This window comes from Cheilinus undulatus, linkage group 13, assembly GCF_018320785.1.
Source record: "Cheilinus undulatus linkage group 13, ASM1832078v1, whole genome shotgun sequence".
NCBI lineage: Eukaryota > Metazoa > Chordata > Actinopteri > Labriformes > Labridae > Cheilinus > Cheilinus undulatus.
This window is the reverse complement of record NC_054877.1, coordinates 120,820-139,005: the sequence shown is the minus strand read 5'-3', so window position 1 is coordinate 139,005 and position 18,186 is coordinate 120,820. Positions and strand designations below refer to the sequence as shown.

General features: G+C 42.3%; 1 protein-coding gene across 4 annotated transcripts in view; it reads left to right on the top strand.

The window, feature by feature from the left end:
- Window positions 1–4,107: 4,107 nt before the first annotated feature.
- LOC121519765 (nucleoprotein TPR-like) overlaps window positions 4,108–18,186 on the top strand; it is a 78,203-nt gene continuing 64,124 nt past the window's right edge. For 3 of the 4 annotated variants that reach the window (XM_041802647.1, XM_041802648.1, XM_041802646.1), the window contains exons 1-5: window positions 4,108–4,360; window positions 11,431–11,535; window positions 15,053–15,117; window positions 15,219–15,309; window positions 16,916–17,019. In XM_041802647.1, coding sequence (XP_041658581.1) covers window positions 4,210–4,360; window positions 11,431–11,535; window positions 15,053–15,117; window positions 15,219–15,309; window positions 16,916–17,019 — 516 coding nt within the window. In that variant the 5' untranslated portion in view covers window positions 4,108–4,209. Of the gene's footprint in view, window positions 4,361–11,430; window positions 11,536–15,052; window positions 15,118–15,218; window positions 15,310–16,915; window positions 17,020–17,689; window positions 17,827–18,186 lie in introns of those variants that run through there. The other variant, XM_041802649.1, reaches the window with a different exon arrangement.

The window sequence follows — 18,186 nt, the reverse complement described above, 5'->3', positions numbered from 1 at the left end:
TGGTGGAAAAAACACACTACTGCCCTATTAGGTGGAAAAAACACACTAAACTGCCCTCTTTGGTGGAAAAAACACACTAAACTGCCCTATTAGGTGGAAAAAACACACTAAACTGCCCTCTTTGGTGGAAAAAACACACTAAACTGCCCTCTTTGGTGGAAAAAACACACTAAACTGCCCTCTTTGGTGGAAAAAACACACTAAACTGCCCTCTTTGGTGGAAAAAACACACTAAACTGCCCTCTTTGGTGGAAAAAACACACTAAACTGCCCTCTTTGGTGGAAAAAACACACTAAACTGCCCTCTTTGGTGGAAAAAACACACTAAACTGCCCTCTTTGGTGGAAAAAACACACTAAACTGCCCTATTAGATGGAAAAAACATGATACACTGCCCACTTGGGTGGCAAAAAGGTGTGTTTAAATACCCTCCTCATTGGCAAAACACACTAAAGTAAAGAAGACCATTAAGACCAAGAAATACAATGAAACTCTGCTGTTGCAGTGACTTTTATGTTGGGCCCTTTATTGATCATTATTGAGCCAGAACTATATCTGACAGAACCAGTTTGGATTATCTGGTGCTAATATGGTGTTAAAATGCACTAGAATACAGGAAATGGCATCTACTTCATTGAAAATGCTGGGGGGAAGACCCCCAGACCCCCTAGGGATTAATTTCTTTATTTCTGTGTGTTCTTCACAGTCCAAGGTTGAATCTACACAGTTCTTGTGGATGCTGATCCTAACTACAAACTAACTTAGTAGTCTGTCTAGTTAGTCTGTTTTAAGGCTATATAATGTGCCATCTGTAGAACATATAAACATGTCTAAAATACCCTCCAAAACACGCCAACCTTAGTGCCCTCTCCAGTGGCAAGAACGCACTGTATGTGCCCTTTTCCTTTTCTTTTTGCCCCTGCCCTTGAAAAAGTCTACGCACGCCACTGATCCCTGGACACATTAAAGCAAAGTGTGTTTGGTCACACAGAGATCTCTGTTTATTTAGCTCAATCTGTAATTATTATTTTTATTACTAGTTATTTTATTTCATCATTAACTTAAGTTCATCCAGGAACTATTTTGATGTCTATTGGTTTGTATCATTAATGGTTTACTGAGTGCACATGTCATTGTCTACTGTGGTTGTGTAGTAGCTCTCATGTTCTCTGGGATTAGTTAATAAATACAGTTACAAAGAGTTCAGATTAACTGGTATGCACGATGACGATAAAAACTGATCCCATCTGCTCAGCAGCACAGAAATGGGTTAAACTGGGATTCCTCCTTACCTGCCCAATAATAAGTCCCGTGACGGGACAGGCACGCTGGTGGCACAGTGTTGACAGATATCCCTCAACAGTGTCGTCCACTATGTAGCTACGACCCATGACGTCACTCCTCTAGGAGAGAGAAAGAAGAAGAAAGAAGAAGAATTAGTGAAGCCATGTTTAGTTTCTGTCAGAGAAAAATGCAGGCAGTGTGGGTAAAAGCTCCTAACACTTGGTACAACAGTGGTCGCCTTTCTGGAAACTTCAACCAACAGATGATTTGAGCTGACAGCAGCCAGAGATGGTGCAGCTGGCAATTTCAAGTCCGGAGTCCTGTCCACGACCCACAGAGGAACACATCTGACAGACCTGAGAAAAACTAAATCCAGACCAGGTGGCAGACTGACACTTACTTTAAAGCACCTTCTATCGCAGCTCGCGCTGATATGTCAGAGGAGATGACCAACGCTGTGTTGTATCATTGCGTCTTTCCGTCCCAAGTATATTTACGGTCGCATCCTCTGTCGTAAAGAACACAGACGGAAGTACGTAGATGCTTCCTGGGCCTCAGGCTCTTACTGGAGGAACGCGGGCGCCATATGCAGGAGGTGGAGCCTCGTCAGTACGTAGATGCTTTCTGGGCCTCAGGCGCTCACTGGAGGAACGCGGGCGCCATATGCAGGAGGTGGAGCTGCGTCAGTACGTAGATGCTTTCTGGGCCTCAGGCGCTCACTGGAGGAACGCGGGCGCCATATACAGGAGGTGGAGCTGCGTCAGTACGTAGATGCTTTCTGGGCCTCAGGCTCTCACTGGAGGAACGTGGGCGCCATATGCAGGAGGTGGAGCTGCGTCAGTACGTAGATGCTTTCTGGGCCTCAGGCGCTCACTGGAGGAACGCGGGCGCCATATGCAGGAGGTGGAGCTGCGTCAGTACGTAGATGCTTTCTGGGCCTCAGGCGCTCACTGGAGGAACGCGGGCGCCATATGCAGGAGGTGGAGCTGCGCCTGACGGTGAGTTTAAGTCAATGACAGCAAAAAGCCGTGAATCCACGGTCAAAATTCTCGTAGCACACTAAAAGACAGACCAATTTTCAAGCCGTTTGTTTAGTCACAAACGTCAGACATGCATTTATGTCCCAGTATGCCTAATTAATTGTAAACAGGTTTTTATACAGAAATTCTTTACCTAATAAAAGCTTCCAGTGTGTCTGTATGTATCATAACGACCATAACACTTAGCAGTTATTGGTGTATGGAAGCATACATTGCATTTATTTGAGAAAATACAAATATAAATTATAATCTCAGTAAACACATGATACAAAAAAGTTGGAAATAAAAGAAAAGACTTGCTATGTTTGATGCATATCCAAACATACTGATCTGACAGCAAACATTTTTAATAAAAAGCTTTAGTTGTTAAATGCATGCAAGTTTCAATTATTATTATTATTTATTCAAATGCGGGCCAAACCCAACACTTTATGACCATGTAGGATTATTTTATGGTTGGGTTTTGGTTTGCATAAAATGATTTTGGTTTTTTACCTTTTTTCTTTTTTTTTAAATAAATGAGGGAAAGGTGATAGAAAGGGGATTCATGGCTGTACACTTGCTGTTTTTGTGTTATTTATGGATTTAAAAGTTAACAAAGCAGAGGATGCTCACTGACTGCTGCCATTATTCAGTCTGTTTATCTGAAATAAGACGACGGACATGATCAGGACTGAGCTCTGAGCGTAGAATAAATACAGATGAGAATTTACATTGAATCCATCCTAATAGCATTGTAACGCTTATATGTTACATCTTTTTAAAAGGGGGGGTTGTTAAACTAACAGAACTGTCCAGAACCAGGGGACACAACTAAATCTGTAGTTAAAAAAAACATTAATTTTGATTTTAAAAGGGAAAACTGGATGAGGAGCCAAAAAAGACCTCATTATGACTTCATGATTTGGCTAGGTATTGTTGATTTTACTATATAGTGTGGAGGCAGGTCACAAATGTAGTTTTTTAGTGTTGTAATATAATTTCCTACAGGAAAAGAGAATCATACTGAGCCACTATTAATATGTTTTCTTTCTTATTTAAATGTTTCCCTGGAATCAGATCAGTATATTTGGCTGTGCATCAGACGGATGTCTTTCTTTTATTCTTAACTTTTTATCCGAGACTTCTCATGTTAATTGAAGATTTAAATTATAACAATATTTTCTCATTTAAATACAGTATTCTTCCATACATTATGAACTGCCAAGTACACTGGTCTTTATAATACTAGTGTTGTTGTTTGTTCCAGAGACTCTGTGGAGGCTTTTATCAGGTAAAGGACTGTATGAAAACCCATATTTTTTAACCAGGAATCCAGGGTCATTAACGCATGTCTGACGTTTGTGACTAAACAAACGGCTTGATAATAGGTTTATCTTTCAGTAAATTAGGAGCATTTTGACTATGAAGAAACCTCATGCCGTCATTGACGTATATTCATCGTCTGATGCGATTCCACCTTCTGCATATGGCGCCCGCCTGATAGATTTTTGGGTTTTTTTGTTTGGTTGTTTGTTTTTTTTAATTGAAACACAAAGGCACATACAGAAACATAAATACAACCATAGAAAAAAAATATAAACTGTAACAAAGTAGAAAAGTACACAAAGAAATAAATATTTCCAGGGGTAATGCAGCACCGACTTATGGTGACAAGGCACTAAACATAACTGTTAGAAACATTATAAATGATAGATCTGATAGCTCTGAGAAGCCTGAACGCAGCATCTACGTGTTTATATCTATGATAGAAGCATCCGGTCATAAACTACTTCCGGTTCGACTGAGGACGGCGGACAGAGGGAAGAGCTCTAAGAGAGTTAAGACCTTTGAAACACGTCCAGTAACTTAAATATAAGGCCTTTTTTCGGCCCGGTCGGCGGACATGGCGGCCGTCCTGCTGCAGGTTCTGGAGCGGACAGAGCTGAACAAATTACCCAAAGGAGCCCAGAACAAGCTGGAGAAGTTTGTGACGGAGCTCCAGAATGCTAACGAGGCGCTAAAGACGCAGCATGAGCGGTTCAAAGCAGACATTGGTACGTAGCTAACCCAGAGTAAGGGGGGGGGTCAGTAGACGAGCTAGGACAGGGATAAGTTTAATAGAGCTAGTGTTACTTTACCTACCTCATGCTAGTGTTACCGTCCTCATGCTAGTGTTACTTTACCGTCCTCATGCTAGTGTTACTGTCCTCATGCTAGTGTTACTGTCCTCATGCTAGTGTTACTTTACCGTCCTCATGCTAGTGTAACTGTCCTCATGCTAGTGTTACTGTCCTCATGCTAGTGTTACTGTCCTCATGCTAGTGTTACTTTACTGTCCTCATGCTAGTGTTACAGTCCTAATGCTAATGTTACCGTCCTCATGCTAGTGTTACCGTCCTCATGCTAGTGTTACTGTCCTCATGCTAGTGTTACTTTACTGTCCTCATGCTAGTGTTACAGTCCTAATGCTAATGTTACCGTCCTCATGCTAGTGTTACTGTCCTCATGCTAGTGTTACTTTACCGTCCTCATGCTAGTGTTACTGTCCTCATGCTAGTGTTACTGTCCTCATGCTAGTGTTACTTTACCGTCCTCATGCTAGTGTAACTGTCCTCATGCTAGTGTTACTGTCCTCATGCTAGTGTTACTGTCCTCATGCTAGTGTTACTTTACCGTCCTCATGCTAGTGTTACCGTCCTCATGCTAGTGTTACTTTACCGTCCTCATGCTAGTGTTACCGTCCTCATGCTAGTGTTACTGTCCTCATGCTAGTGTTACTTTACCGTCCTCATGCTAGTGTTACCGTCCTCATGCTAGTGTTACCGTCCTCATGCTAGTGTAACTGTTCTCATGCTAGTGTTACTTTACCGTCCTAATGCTAGTGTTACTGTTCTCATGCTAGTGTTACTGTCCTCATGCTAGTGTTACTTTACCGTCCTCATGCTAGTGTTACTGTCCTCATGCTAGTGTTACTTTACCGTCCTCATGCTAGTGTTACTTTACCGTCCTCATGCTAGTGTTACCGTCCTCATGCTAGTGTTACTTTACTGTCCTCATGCTAGTGTTACCGTCCTCATGCTAGTGTTACTGTCCTCATGCTAGTGTAACTGTCCTCATGCTAGTGTTACTGTCCTCATGCTAGTGTTACTTTACCGTCCTCATGCTAGTGTAACTGTCCTCATGCTAGTGTTACTGTCCTCATGCTAGTGTTACTTTACCGTCCTCATGCTAGTGTTACTGTCCTCATGCTAGTGTTACTGTCCTCATGCTAGTGTTACTTTACCGTCCTCATGCTAGTGTTACTGTCCTCATGCTAGTGTTACTGTCCTCATGCTAGTGTTACTTTACCGTCCTCATGCTAGTGTTACCGTCCTCATGCTAGTGTTACTTTACCGTCCTCATGCTAGTGTTACCGTCCTCATGCTAGTGTTACTGTCCTCATGCTAGTGTTACTTTACCGTCCTCATGCTAGTGTTACCGTCCTCATGCTAGTGTTACCGTCCTCATGCTAGTGTAACTGTTCTCATGCTAGTGTTACTTTACCGTCCTAATGCTAGTGTTACTGTTCTCATGCTAGTGTTACTGTCCTCATGCTAGTGTTACTTTACCGTCCTCATGCTAGTGTTACTGTCCTCATGCTAGTGTTACTTTACCGTCCTCATGCTAGTGTTACTTTACCGTCCTCATGCTAGTGTTACCGTCCTCATGCTAGTGTTACTTTACTGTCCTCATGCTAGTGTTACCGTCCTCATGCTAGTGTTACTGTCCTCATGCTAGTGTTACTGTCCTCATGCTAGTGTTACTGTCCTCATGCTAGTGTTACTTTACCGTCCTCATGCTAGTGTTACTGTTCTCATGCTAGTGTTACTTTACCGTCCTCATGCTAGTGTTACTGTCCTCATGCTAGTGTTACTGTCCTCATGCTAGTGTAACTGTCCTCATGCTAGTGTAACTGTCCTCATGCTAGTGTAACTGTCCTCATGCTAGTGTTACTGTCCTCATGCTAGTGTTACTGTCCTCATGCTAGTGTTACTGTCCTCATGCTAGTGTTACTGTCCTCATGCTAGTGTTACTGTCCTCATGCTAGTGTTACTGTCCTCATGCTAGTGTTACCGTCCTCATGCTAGTGTTACCGTCCTCATGCTAGTGTTACCGTCCTCATGCTAGTGTTACTGTCCTCATGCTAGTGTTACTGTCCTCATGCTAGTGTTACTGTCCTCATGCTAGTGTTACTGTCCTCATGCTAGTGTTACTGTCCTCATGCTAGTGTTACTGTCCTCATGCTAGTGTTACTGTCCTCATGCTAGTGTTACTGTCCTCATGCTAGTGTTACTGTCCTCATGCTAGTGTTACTTTACCGTCCTCATGCTAGTGTTACCGTCCTCATGCTAGTGTTACTTTACTGTCCTCATGCTAGTGTTACCGTCCTAATGCTAGTGTTACTGTTCTCATGCTAGTGTTACTGTCCTCATGCTAGTGTTACTTTACCGTCCTCATGCTAGTGTTACTTTACCGTCCTCATGCTAGTGTTACTTTACCGTCCTCATGCTAGTGTTACTGTCCTAATGCTAGTGTTACTGTTCTCATGCTAGTGTTACCGTCCTCATGCTAGTGTTACCGTCCTCATGCTAGTGTTACCGTCCTCATGCTAGTGTTACTGTCCTCATGCTAGTGTTACTTTACTGTCCTCATGCTAGTGTTACTTTACCGTCCTCATGCTAGTGTTACTGTCCTCATGCTAGTGTTACTTTACCGTCCTCATGCTAGTGTTACTGTCCTCATGCTAGTGTTACTGTCCTCATGCTAGTGTTACTGTCCTCATGCTAGTGTAACTGTCCTCATGCTAGTGTTACTGTCCTCATGCTAGTGTTACCGTCCTCATGCTAGTGTTACTGTCCTAATGCTAGTGTTACTGTTCTCATGCTAGTGTTACCGTCCTCATGCTAGTGTTACCGTCCTCATGCTAGTGTTACTGTCCTCATGCTAGTGTTACTTTACTGTCCTCATGCTAGTGTTACTTTACCGTCCTCATGCTAGTGTTACTGTCCTCATGCTAGTGTTACTTTACTGTCCTCATGCTAGTGTTACTTTACTGTCCTCATGCTAGTGTTACTTTACTGTCCTCATGCTAGTGTTACCGTCCTCATGCTAGTGTTACTTTACTGTCCTCATGCTAGTGTTACTTTACCGTCCTCATGCTAGTGTTACTGTCCTCATGCTAGTGTTACTTTACCGTCCTCATGCTAGTGTTACTGTCCTCATGCTAGTGTTACTGTCCTCATGCTAGTGTTACTTTACTGTCCTCATGCTAGTGTTACTTTACTGTCCTCATGCTAGTGTTACTTTACTGTCCTCATGCTAGTGTTACCGTCCTCATGCTAGTGTTACTTTACTGTCCTCATGCTAGTGTTACCGTCCTCATGCTAGTGTTACTGTCCTCATGCTAGTGTTACTTTACTGTCCTCATGCTAGTGTTACCGTCCTCATGCTAGTGTTACTGTCCTCATGCTAGTGTAACTTTACTGTCCTCATGCTAGTGTTACTTTACTGTCCTCATGCTAGTGTTACCGTCCTCATGCTAGTGTTACCGTCCTCATGCTAGTGTTACTTTACTGTCCTCATGCTAGTGTTACTGTCCTCATGCTAGTGTTACTGTCCTCATGCTAGTGTTACTTTACTGTCCTCATGCTAGTGTTACCATCCTAATGCTAGTGTTACCATCCTAATGCTAGTGTTACCGTCCTAATGCTAGTGTTACCGTCCTCATGCTAGTGTTACCGTCCTCATGCTAGTGTTACCGTCCTCATGCTAGTGTTACTTTACTGTCCTCATGCTAGTGTTACCGTCCTCATGCTAGTGTTACCGTCCTCATGCTAGTGTTACCGTCCTCATGCTAGTGTTACCGTCCTCATGCTAGTGTTACTGTCCTCATGCTAGTGTTACCGTCCTAATGCTAGTGTTACTGTCCTCATGCTAGTGTTACCGTCCTAATGCTAGTGTTACCGTCCTCATGCTAGTGTTACTGTCCTCATGCTAGTGTTACCGTCCTAATGCTAGTGTTACCGTCCTCATGCTAGTGTTACCGTCCTCATGCTAGTGTTACCGTCCTCATGCTAGTGTTACCGTCCTCATGCTAGTGTTACCGTCCTCATGCTAGTGTTACTTTTACTGTCCTCATGCTAGTGTTACCGTCCTCATGCTAGTGTTACCGTCCTCATGCTAGTGTTACCGTCCTCATGCTAGTGTTACCGTCCTCATGCTAGTGTTACTGTCCTCATGCTAGTGTTACTGTCCTCATGCTAGTGTTACTTTACTGTCCTCATGCTAGTGTTACTTTACTGTCCTCATGCTAGTGTTACCGTCCTCATGCTAGTGTTACCGTCCTCATGCTAGTGTTACTGTCCTCATGCTAGTGTTACCGTCCTCATGCTAGTGTTACCGTCCTCATGCTAGTGTTACTTTTACTGTCCTCATGCTAGTGTTACCGTCCTCATGCTAGTGTTACCGTCCTCATGCTAGTGTTACCGTCCTCATGCTAGTGTTACTGTCCTCATGCTAGTGTTACCGTCCTCATGCTAGTGTTACCGTCCTCATGCTAGTGTTACTGTCCTCATGCTAGTGTTACTGTCCTCATGCTAGTGTTACCGTCCTAATGCTAGTGTTACCGTCCTAATGCTAGTGTTACCGCCTCATGCTAGTGTTACTGTCCTCATGCTAGTGTTACCGTCCTCATGCTAGTGTTACCGTCCTAATGCTAGTGTTACCGTCCTAATGCTAGTGTTACCGCCTCATGCTAGTGTTACTGTCCTCATGCTAGTGTTACCGTCCTCATGCTAGTGTTACCGTCCTCATGCTAGTGTTACCGTCCTCATGCTAGTGTTACCGTCCTAATGCTAGTGTTACCGTCCTCATGCTAGTGTTACCGTCCTCATGCTAGTGTTACCGTCCTAATGCTAGTGTTACCGTCCTCATGCTAGTGTTACCGTCCTCATGCTAGTGTTACTTTACTGTCCTCATGCTAGTGTTACCGTCCTAATGCTAGTGTTACCGTCCTCATGCTAGTGTTACCGTCCTCATGCTAGTGTTACTGTCCTCATGCTAGTGTTACTTTACTGTCCTCATGCTAGTGTTACCGTCCTCATGCTAGTGTTACTTTACTGTCCTCATGCTAGTGTTACCGTCCTCATGCTAGTGTTACCGTCCTCATGCTAGTGTTACCGTCCTCATGCTAGTGTTACTTTACTGTCCTCATGCTAGTGTTACCGTCCTCATGCTAGTGTTACCGTCCTAATGCTAGTGTTACCGTCCTCATGCTAGTGTTACCGTCCTCATGCTAGTGTTACCGTCCTCATGCTAGTGTTACTTTACTGTCCTCATGCTAGTGTTACCGTCCTCATGCTAGTGTTACCGTCCTCATGCTAGTGTTACCTACCTCATGCGAATGTGATGAAAAAAGACGTCAGAGGAGCTGGTGGCTCCACAGTGCAGGGTTTTAGCTGCTTAGCTACTATAGTGCCAAACGACAGCAAATGCTATCCTCTACTGTAACCAGTGAATGGTCCCAGACTGAAATACGGTTTTATTCTTTTACAGTTTGTCCGCTTTGCGTTGTTAAATAATGATCATGATTCTGTTAGGGTATTTGATACTTCAGACAAGTATCCCTCTTAAATAACCACATCATAATATCAGTACTCATTGTCATTGCACAGGAGAGAGGAACGATGAAGCATCTAAAAACATTGAAATAATGCTGCTCATAGTGCAGAGCCACATGGCTGCAGGAACACTGACGAGCCGGTAACCATTAGCAGAAGAGGCTTTTTGGCCTACCAGAACAAGCTCCTCAGAAGGTCAGAGTTCAGTTCTCCAGAATGCTGTATCGGGTTCTGAACTGAGGACCAGTTTCAGTTGTCCTGGATACGACAGGTGCATCTCAATAAATGAGAATTTCATCAAAAAGTTGATTTATTTCAGTAATTCTGTTCAAAAGGTGAACTCATAGATTAATTCCACACAGATTGATAAATTTAAAGTGTTTATTTTCATGTTGATGATTATGGCTCTCAGCTAATGAAACCCCAAATTCAGTGTCTCAGAAAATTTGAATATTACTTACAATGAAAAATGATTTTTAGCTCAGGAATGTTGAACTACTGAAAGTGTGAACACGTAAAGCTGTCAGTACTTGGTCGGGGCTCCTTTTGCTCAAATTACTGCAGCAATGCTACGTGGCATGGAGGCAATCAGCCTGTGGCACTGCTCAGGTGTTGTGAAGCCCAGGTTGCTCTGATAGCAGCCTTCAGGTCATCTGCATTGCTGGGTCTGGTGTCTCTTATCTTCCTCTTCACAGTACCCCAGAGATCCTCTATGGGGTTCAGGTCAGACCAGTTTGCTTGCCAATCAAGCACAGGGATACCAGGGTCCTTAGACCAGACTGGTACCTTTGGCAGTGTGGGCAGGTGCCAAGTCCTGCTGGAAAATGAAATCAGCATCTCCATGAAGCTTGTGAGCAGAAGGAAGCATGAAGGTCTCTAAAATGTCCTGGTAGATGGCTGCTCTGACCTTTGACCTGATATAACACAATGGTCCAACACCAGCAGATGCCATGGCATCAGTCTGTGTGGAATAAATCTATGTATTATTTGAGTTTACCTTTTTGAACTGAATTACTGAAATGATGATCTTCTCATTTATTGTACCTGTACAATGGTATTCTTGAAATTGAACTAGGTCACGTTTGTTAAGTGGTGTTAAAGGTTGGAATCATTACAGACAATTACTTCAGCCCCATTCACAGCTCTGGGTTATGCATTTCCATTGAATCTTATTTTGTGACAATAAATGCTTCCATCAGGACACGTTGCATATAGGAATCACTAATCCAGAAGACCTGCAGCTCTCTGGGAAAATATTCTGTGTGTACATGACCCATATCCGCTCTGACACTGTGTTAGCTGAGCTGTTGCTTTTTGTCTTAATGCTGATTGTAGATGAATATAGCATTACAGTCAACTTGGCTAAGGCTACATTTGACACTGAAAAAGATCTTAGAGATGTACATTTTTGTTTTCATTGTGTGGTGTTCTCCTTAATCATTGTCAAATACCATCTGACCCCACAGAACAGCAGTACTTTGACATTGACAAGAGACTGTTGGAGAGCCAGGAACAGCTACTGTCTGCCACCAGAGACCTGCAGACACTCAAGGAGGAAAATAAAAAACTGAGTGAGTTTTACACTTAACAACATACACCTGATTACCTTACATTACCCCTTCTTCAAGCTGGCTCTTAATTTACCCTGTAGTTAACTTTAATGGTTGCCTGAAGTTCTCTTTTTCTCTCCACTGTGCTGTTGGAGAACCGTGGCATTACAGCACCCAGTTTCCCACAGGGATTTAGGAGACTATGGTGGGGGGAACCCTCAACCCTTCCAGGGGGGTCCAGGGGAATGTTCCTCCAGGAGGAAAATGTTGACATTTTAAAGATCATTGCACCAAGCTTGTGTGTTTTAAGAGCAAAATGAAGACACAAATCTATGGAAATTTAGGTCCCTCAGAACATTTTTTCTGGTAGTAATTAATCAGAGGTGTTCTGTAAAAGGACTGTCCCTCCTGTTACTGTCTGAGTAGTTAAGACAATAACAAACCTTGTCAAACTGTACAGTGGCTTGCAAAAGTATTCACACCCCTTGAACTTTTCCACGTTTCTTCACGTTACAACCACAAATTTAAATGTATTTTATCAGGATTTCATGTGATAGATCAACATACAGTGGTGAATAATTGTGAAGTGGAAAGAAAATCATACATGGCTTTCAACATGTTTTACAAATAAAATCTGAAAGGTGTGGTGTGCAAAAGTATTCAGCCCCCTGGAGTCAATACTTTGCAGCTGCAAGTCTTTTGGGGTCTGTCTCTACCAACTCTGCACATCTAGAGACTGTCATTTTTGCCCGTTCCTCTTTGCAAAATATCTCAAGCTCAGTCAGATTTGGTTGAGAGCGTCTGTGAACAGCAATTTCCAAGTCTGGCCACAGATTTTCTCAAGGATTTAGGTCTGGACTTTGACTGGACTTGGATTGCTTCAGTCTAAACCATTCCATTGTAGCTCTGGCTGTATGTTTAGGGTCATCGTCTGAATATACTTCAGTCTAACCCACAGGTGTCCAACTCAAGGCCCGGGGGCCAAATTGGCCCGTTGAACAGTTGTATCTGACCCGCAAGATCATGAGATCTTACTAGCTATTCTGAGGCTACGTTCACACTGCAGGCTTTAATGCTCAATTCTGATCTTTCCTCAGATCTGAATTTTGTTTGCCTGTTCACACTGCAGTCAACTTACAAAAGATCAGCTACGTATCTGATTTTGAACCACATTCAAAGTGTCCTGATTCTGATTTGAAAAGGTCAGATTCAATGTGACTTGCGCTGTTCACATTGTCAGGAAAAAAAATCAGATACAAGTCTCGTGAGCAAAAAAATCAGATTCAGGTCACTTTTAACTGCAGTGTGAACGTAGCCTAACTGTCCCACCAGTATGAGGTCTGCAGGTTTCCTCCAGTAAACGTTTCAACTTAACCATGATTTAAAATATTCTTGTTAATGATAAAAATCTGAAAAGGTAAAGAGTAAGAAAAATTAGATAAAAAGTCAGGAAGGTGGGAAAAGAGACTCTCACAATTTAGACTTAAACTTATGATTTTGACCTTTTTTTCATGTTTTGACCTTCAAGGTTCACAATTCAAAAATTCTTAGTCATATTTTTACATTTTGAACTTATGATTTCTGTCTCATATATTTGCCTTTTAAAAACATTATTTTGCCTTTAAATTCCTTGTTTTGACCTTTTGAACTAATAAGTTTGACTTTATCTCAGACTTTGAGCGTTTAAACAAATCATTTTTATTCATCATTTATATTCATCATTTATATTTTTATTTTTATATCAGAATGATTTATTATCAGTGTTATTTATATTGTTTCATATTTTACTAATGGTGAAAATGAGGTTGACAGTTTATGTCTAAATGTTGATGTTGTTAGGCTCTTAGGTAAGGCCTAAATTCAGAATCCACAACTGACTTTCACAATCCTGGCCTAAATAGTCCGGCCCTCAGGACTTCTCATCAGAGCAAATCTGGCGCCGGACTCAATATGAGTTTGACACTCTTGGTCCAAACTGTTCCACTGTAGCTCTGGCTGTATGTTTAGGCTCGCTGTCCTGCTGGAAGGTCAACCTCCACCCCAGACTCAAGTCTTTTCTAACAGGTTTTCCTCCAAGATTGCCCTGTTATTTGGCTCCATCCATCTTGCCATCAACTCTAACAGTTTCCCTGTCCCAGCTGAAGAAAAGCATCCCCACAGCATGATGCTGCCACCCCCATGTTTCACAGTGGGGACGTGGTGTTCAGGGTGATGTGCGGTGTTAGTTTTCCTCCACACATAGCGAAAAACATTGAATTTTGGCTCATCTGACCACAGCCATGTTTGGTGTGTCCTCCACATGTTTGGTGTGTCCCCCAAATGTTTGGTGTGTCCTCCACATTTTTGGTGTGTCCCCCACATGTTAGGTGTGTCCTCCACACGTTTGGTGTGTCCCCTACATGTTTGGTGTGTCCTCCACACGTTTGGTGTGTCCCCCACACGTTTGGTGTGTCCTCCACATGTTTGGTGTGTCCCCCACATGTTTGGTGTGTCCCCCACATGTTTGGTGTGTCCTCTACACGTTTGGTGTGTCCTCCACACGTTTGGTGTGTCCTCCACACGTTTGGTGTGTCCTCCACATGTTTGGTGTGTCCCCCACACGTTTGGTGTGTCCTCCACATGTTTGGTGTGTCCCCCACATGTTTGGTGTGTCCCCCACATGTTTGGTGTGTCCCCCACATGTTTGGTGTGTCCCCCACTTCTCGTTTGGCAATCTACAGATGAGACTCCTCATTGCTGTTTTTCAACAATGGCTTTGTTCTTGCTCCTCGTCCATAAAGTCCAGATTTGTGTAGTACACCACCACTAATAGTTGTCCTGTGGACAGGTTATCCCACCTTAGCTGTGGATCTTTGCAGCTCCTCCAGAGTTCTTATGTGCCTCTTTGTTGCTTCTCTGATCAATGCTGTCCTTGTCCGGCCTGTAAGTTTAGGTGGACGGCCATTTCTCCATAGGTTTGTAGTTGTGCCATGGTCTTTCCATCTTGGGATGATGGATTGAACAGAGCTCTGTGAAATGTTCAGAGCTTTGGATATTTTTTTATAACCTAACCCTGCTTTGTGTGTCCCTTGTTCTTCACAGTGCTGTTTGTTCACTGATGATCTCTAACATCCGTCTGAGGCCTTCACAGAACAGCTGTATTCAGATTGAGATTAGATCACACACAGGTGGACTCTATTCACTCATTAGGGGACTTCTGACCTGGATTTTATTCATGGGTATCAGACTCCAAGGGGCTGAATACTTTTACACGCCACACTTTTCTGATTTTCATTTGTAAAAAACTTTGAAAGCCATGTTTAATTTTCCTTCCACTTCATAATTATGCACCACTTTAAGATATATTTGCATTTGTGGTTGTAACGTGATGAAATGTGGTACCTCAGAATTGGGTTTAACAACAGAGATTCTTTCCCTTTTAGCCTCCGCATGGTTAGGCTGTATAAAATGAGTAATGAATACAAAGTGTGCTTGATGATTGTTTGATAAAGCATCACTCCTCAGCATGAGCAGTGTGTTGATGCTTCTGTCCGTGCAGATGAAGAGCTGAGCACTCTGAAGGGAATTGAGGGAGAGACCTCTGAGGATAAACAACCACAACAGGTAAATAAACTCAATGCATTACAGGATGATGGAATCTAATAGTGCTAATGTTCATTCGTCCCTACATGTAAATGTGTGTGTGTGTGTGTGTGTGAGCTTAGCAGACCAAGGCCAAATATGAGATTGAGGCAGAGAAGAGAGAGCTTGCTAGGCTGCTGGAGAACAGAACTCAGGAGGTAGAGAACCTAACTGGTAAGATGTACACTCCCCCCACCCCCCAAGACAAAGATACATCACACAAAGTCAAACACAAAAATCCTGTGACATCATATTTAACAAAACGCTCAGATTTTCTTCATAAATGCTGTTTTTCTCTCTTTTCAATGCATTCATAGTAAATGGCGAGTTTTCTTAGAATCTACTCAGTGCAATTCTTAATGTAGGATACCAAATGTTCAGAATTTTCTTTATTCTGTTGTGATTTTAAAAAGCACATTCTTTCAGGCTTGGGAAGCCTGTCAGCCTATTTCATTCTTATTTAGAATATCTAAAATACCCAATAGAAAATCAGTCGTTAGCTTTGTTGAAGTGTTTAAGAAGCTATCCAACATTCTTTGTGTTCCAGAACTTAACTCAGTAGCCTAATTCTCATGTCAGAAAGTCACAAACTCCTGAGTTAAATGTTTGTTTAAAAAAGAATTTTACTTTTAACAAACCACCCTTAGGTGTCTAAGTTAAACGCTTTGCTGCTTTAAAGTTTGATCAAACTGATTGTGAAGCCTGGTTTAACTTTTTTGGGAGAAACTCTCTTCGTTTGTACAGGATCCTCTTATTCTGAATAGTTCCCACCTGTATGGAGGTTTATTGAGGTAAAACTTTAAAATTAGATTAAATCGCAGTGTGCCTGCTGTAATTTTTAAATTGCAGAAGGTGCAATATTTAACCTGAAATTTGTGTTAAATGCCAGTTTAAAACTTTTTGCTGCAGAGATGTCATACATTACATGTCATACCATAATTTAAGCGTCATTTTTTAAGAATAGTCCACCAGAAATCCTACTTTTTCATTTTTGTGCTTTTTTTAAGTATGAGAAAGACAAAAATTATCACTCCCTTCAATACAGCAATTCATATCTAATTTGTAATACGAGTCAAAGTCAAATACGAGTTTGATCTAATACTGTGTTGGTTTTGATATAGAATGATTTATTGCTCGTGAAAATGAGGAACTTGAGGAATAATCACATATTAAATCACAATATCGGGGAAAAAATTATTATTAGTGATTATTTTCCCAAATCGTTCATCCCAGCCGTGACAACAGCGAGATGCAGCCAACATGCAGCAAACTCATGCTCAGTGTGAAAACCGTCCTGGCAGGAGCTAGAGCGGACATGCACACCGCAAAACACGCAGCCAGTCTGAAACGGGGGTACCGGCGAGGACGCTAGGCTATACAGCGCTTCAGATGGGTGCAGTTATGCTGTGCAATTTAGTGAAGGCTCGGTAAAAATAGGCCAAAAAACAATGTTGGCTGTACACTGTGTCTAACAAACAGGAAACAGGCCACACTAGGCCATGAAACTGCTCATCTGGTAATCGCTTGAATGCTTTCGATTACCTGATAACAGAGCTACCCTGGGTAAAGTGAAAGTTATTGGTAAATACAAAAGGATAAAGACTCTACCACTCTCTAAATAATTACAGACCTAACTAGGCTGGTCAGCTTTCAATAGCCTAAAAAGACACACTTTAAACAACCAAGTCAAATTTGAGAGGAGGATCTAGGAGCATTCCTCACGATCTGGAGATCAGCTCTGAGAGTCCCATAGTAACCTGAATGTTATCTTTGTTTGCAGAGGATGTAAATCGCCTGAATGAGAAGCTGACGGAAACCAGCAAAGTCAAACTGGAGCTGCAGTTAAAGCTAGATGATATTCAGTCATCTGAGGCCTCTGTGCAGGTAAACACAGCACAGGTGGACACAATGCAGTGTTTTCTGTAAAGGACATAATGACTTGAGAAGGCAGGCTTAAGCTGCGAGAGAGTTTCCATTCTGTTTGAGACAGGCATACCTAGACAAGAAAACTAACATTTAACCTCTGTTGTAAGGTCACCAGGCAGGGCTGGGAGATGTTCCATTTTTTATTTCGTTAAGTTGTTTTATACGCAGTTACCACCAAGTGTTTAAACCACTTTGTAGCAGGTCAGACCAGGCATTTGCTGGAAGAAAAGTGCAAGCCCAGCGAGCAGAGCACACACCGTAAAATGCATTCAAGGGAATTTGAGAAAAAATGATTAAAGAACTATTACCAGACAGGAATGTGAAGTAACTTTCTGTGTTCTTTGAAACGGATAAAGATAGGCCACAAATATGGCTTACTTTTGATTTACTTGTATTTATTTTGGGGGGGCTTCTTGCCTTTATTCAGAGAGAGAGGAACTATGGGGCAGGAGAGGGAGCCTCTGTGTATGGAGGCCTGCTCTACCAGCTGAGCAAAACTAACGCCCAGGTTTAAACATGTTTAAAAATGGTTGATGTTTTTAACTGCCTGATGTTACTGCTGCAATACCCAGCATGTTTGGTTATTCACAGTTAACTCCATATGATTCTTCATCACTGATAAACCCCCAAAAAGAAGAATTAGTGGTCTTAAATGTGTATGGCTGTGGAATGCAACCAGTGGAGCAAGACTGAGAAGACTAGAGTGGTTTCATGCTGGACACTTGTGTGTGAGTGCATCGAAGTAGCAAGTTCTTCTTTTAACAGGTTTGTGGTTTTTTGACATTCAGGCCTGGATTAATTACAGGAGTGTTGTCAGCACTTTTCTAGCATCAACCACTAGTTCTGCTGCACAAACTCTAAAGACACTAATTAACCTGTCCTCATTACACTACACCTTTTTTCCTGATGGTTATAAAGCAGTGCCATGACTTTTTAATACTCTGGGATACAGCACTACTTCCTAACCTCCTGATCTTAGCATCAGATGACAATAAACCATTCCTGACAAAGTGAACCAGCTTTTCTAAGTAACATGGACTTCATTGAAATATGGATATAGTCTCAGTGATGTCATCTGGTCCTTTCTAAAGCAGAAATTTGAAGCCAGACAATAGAAATACTATA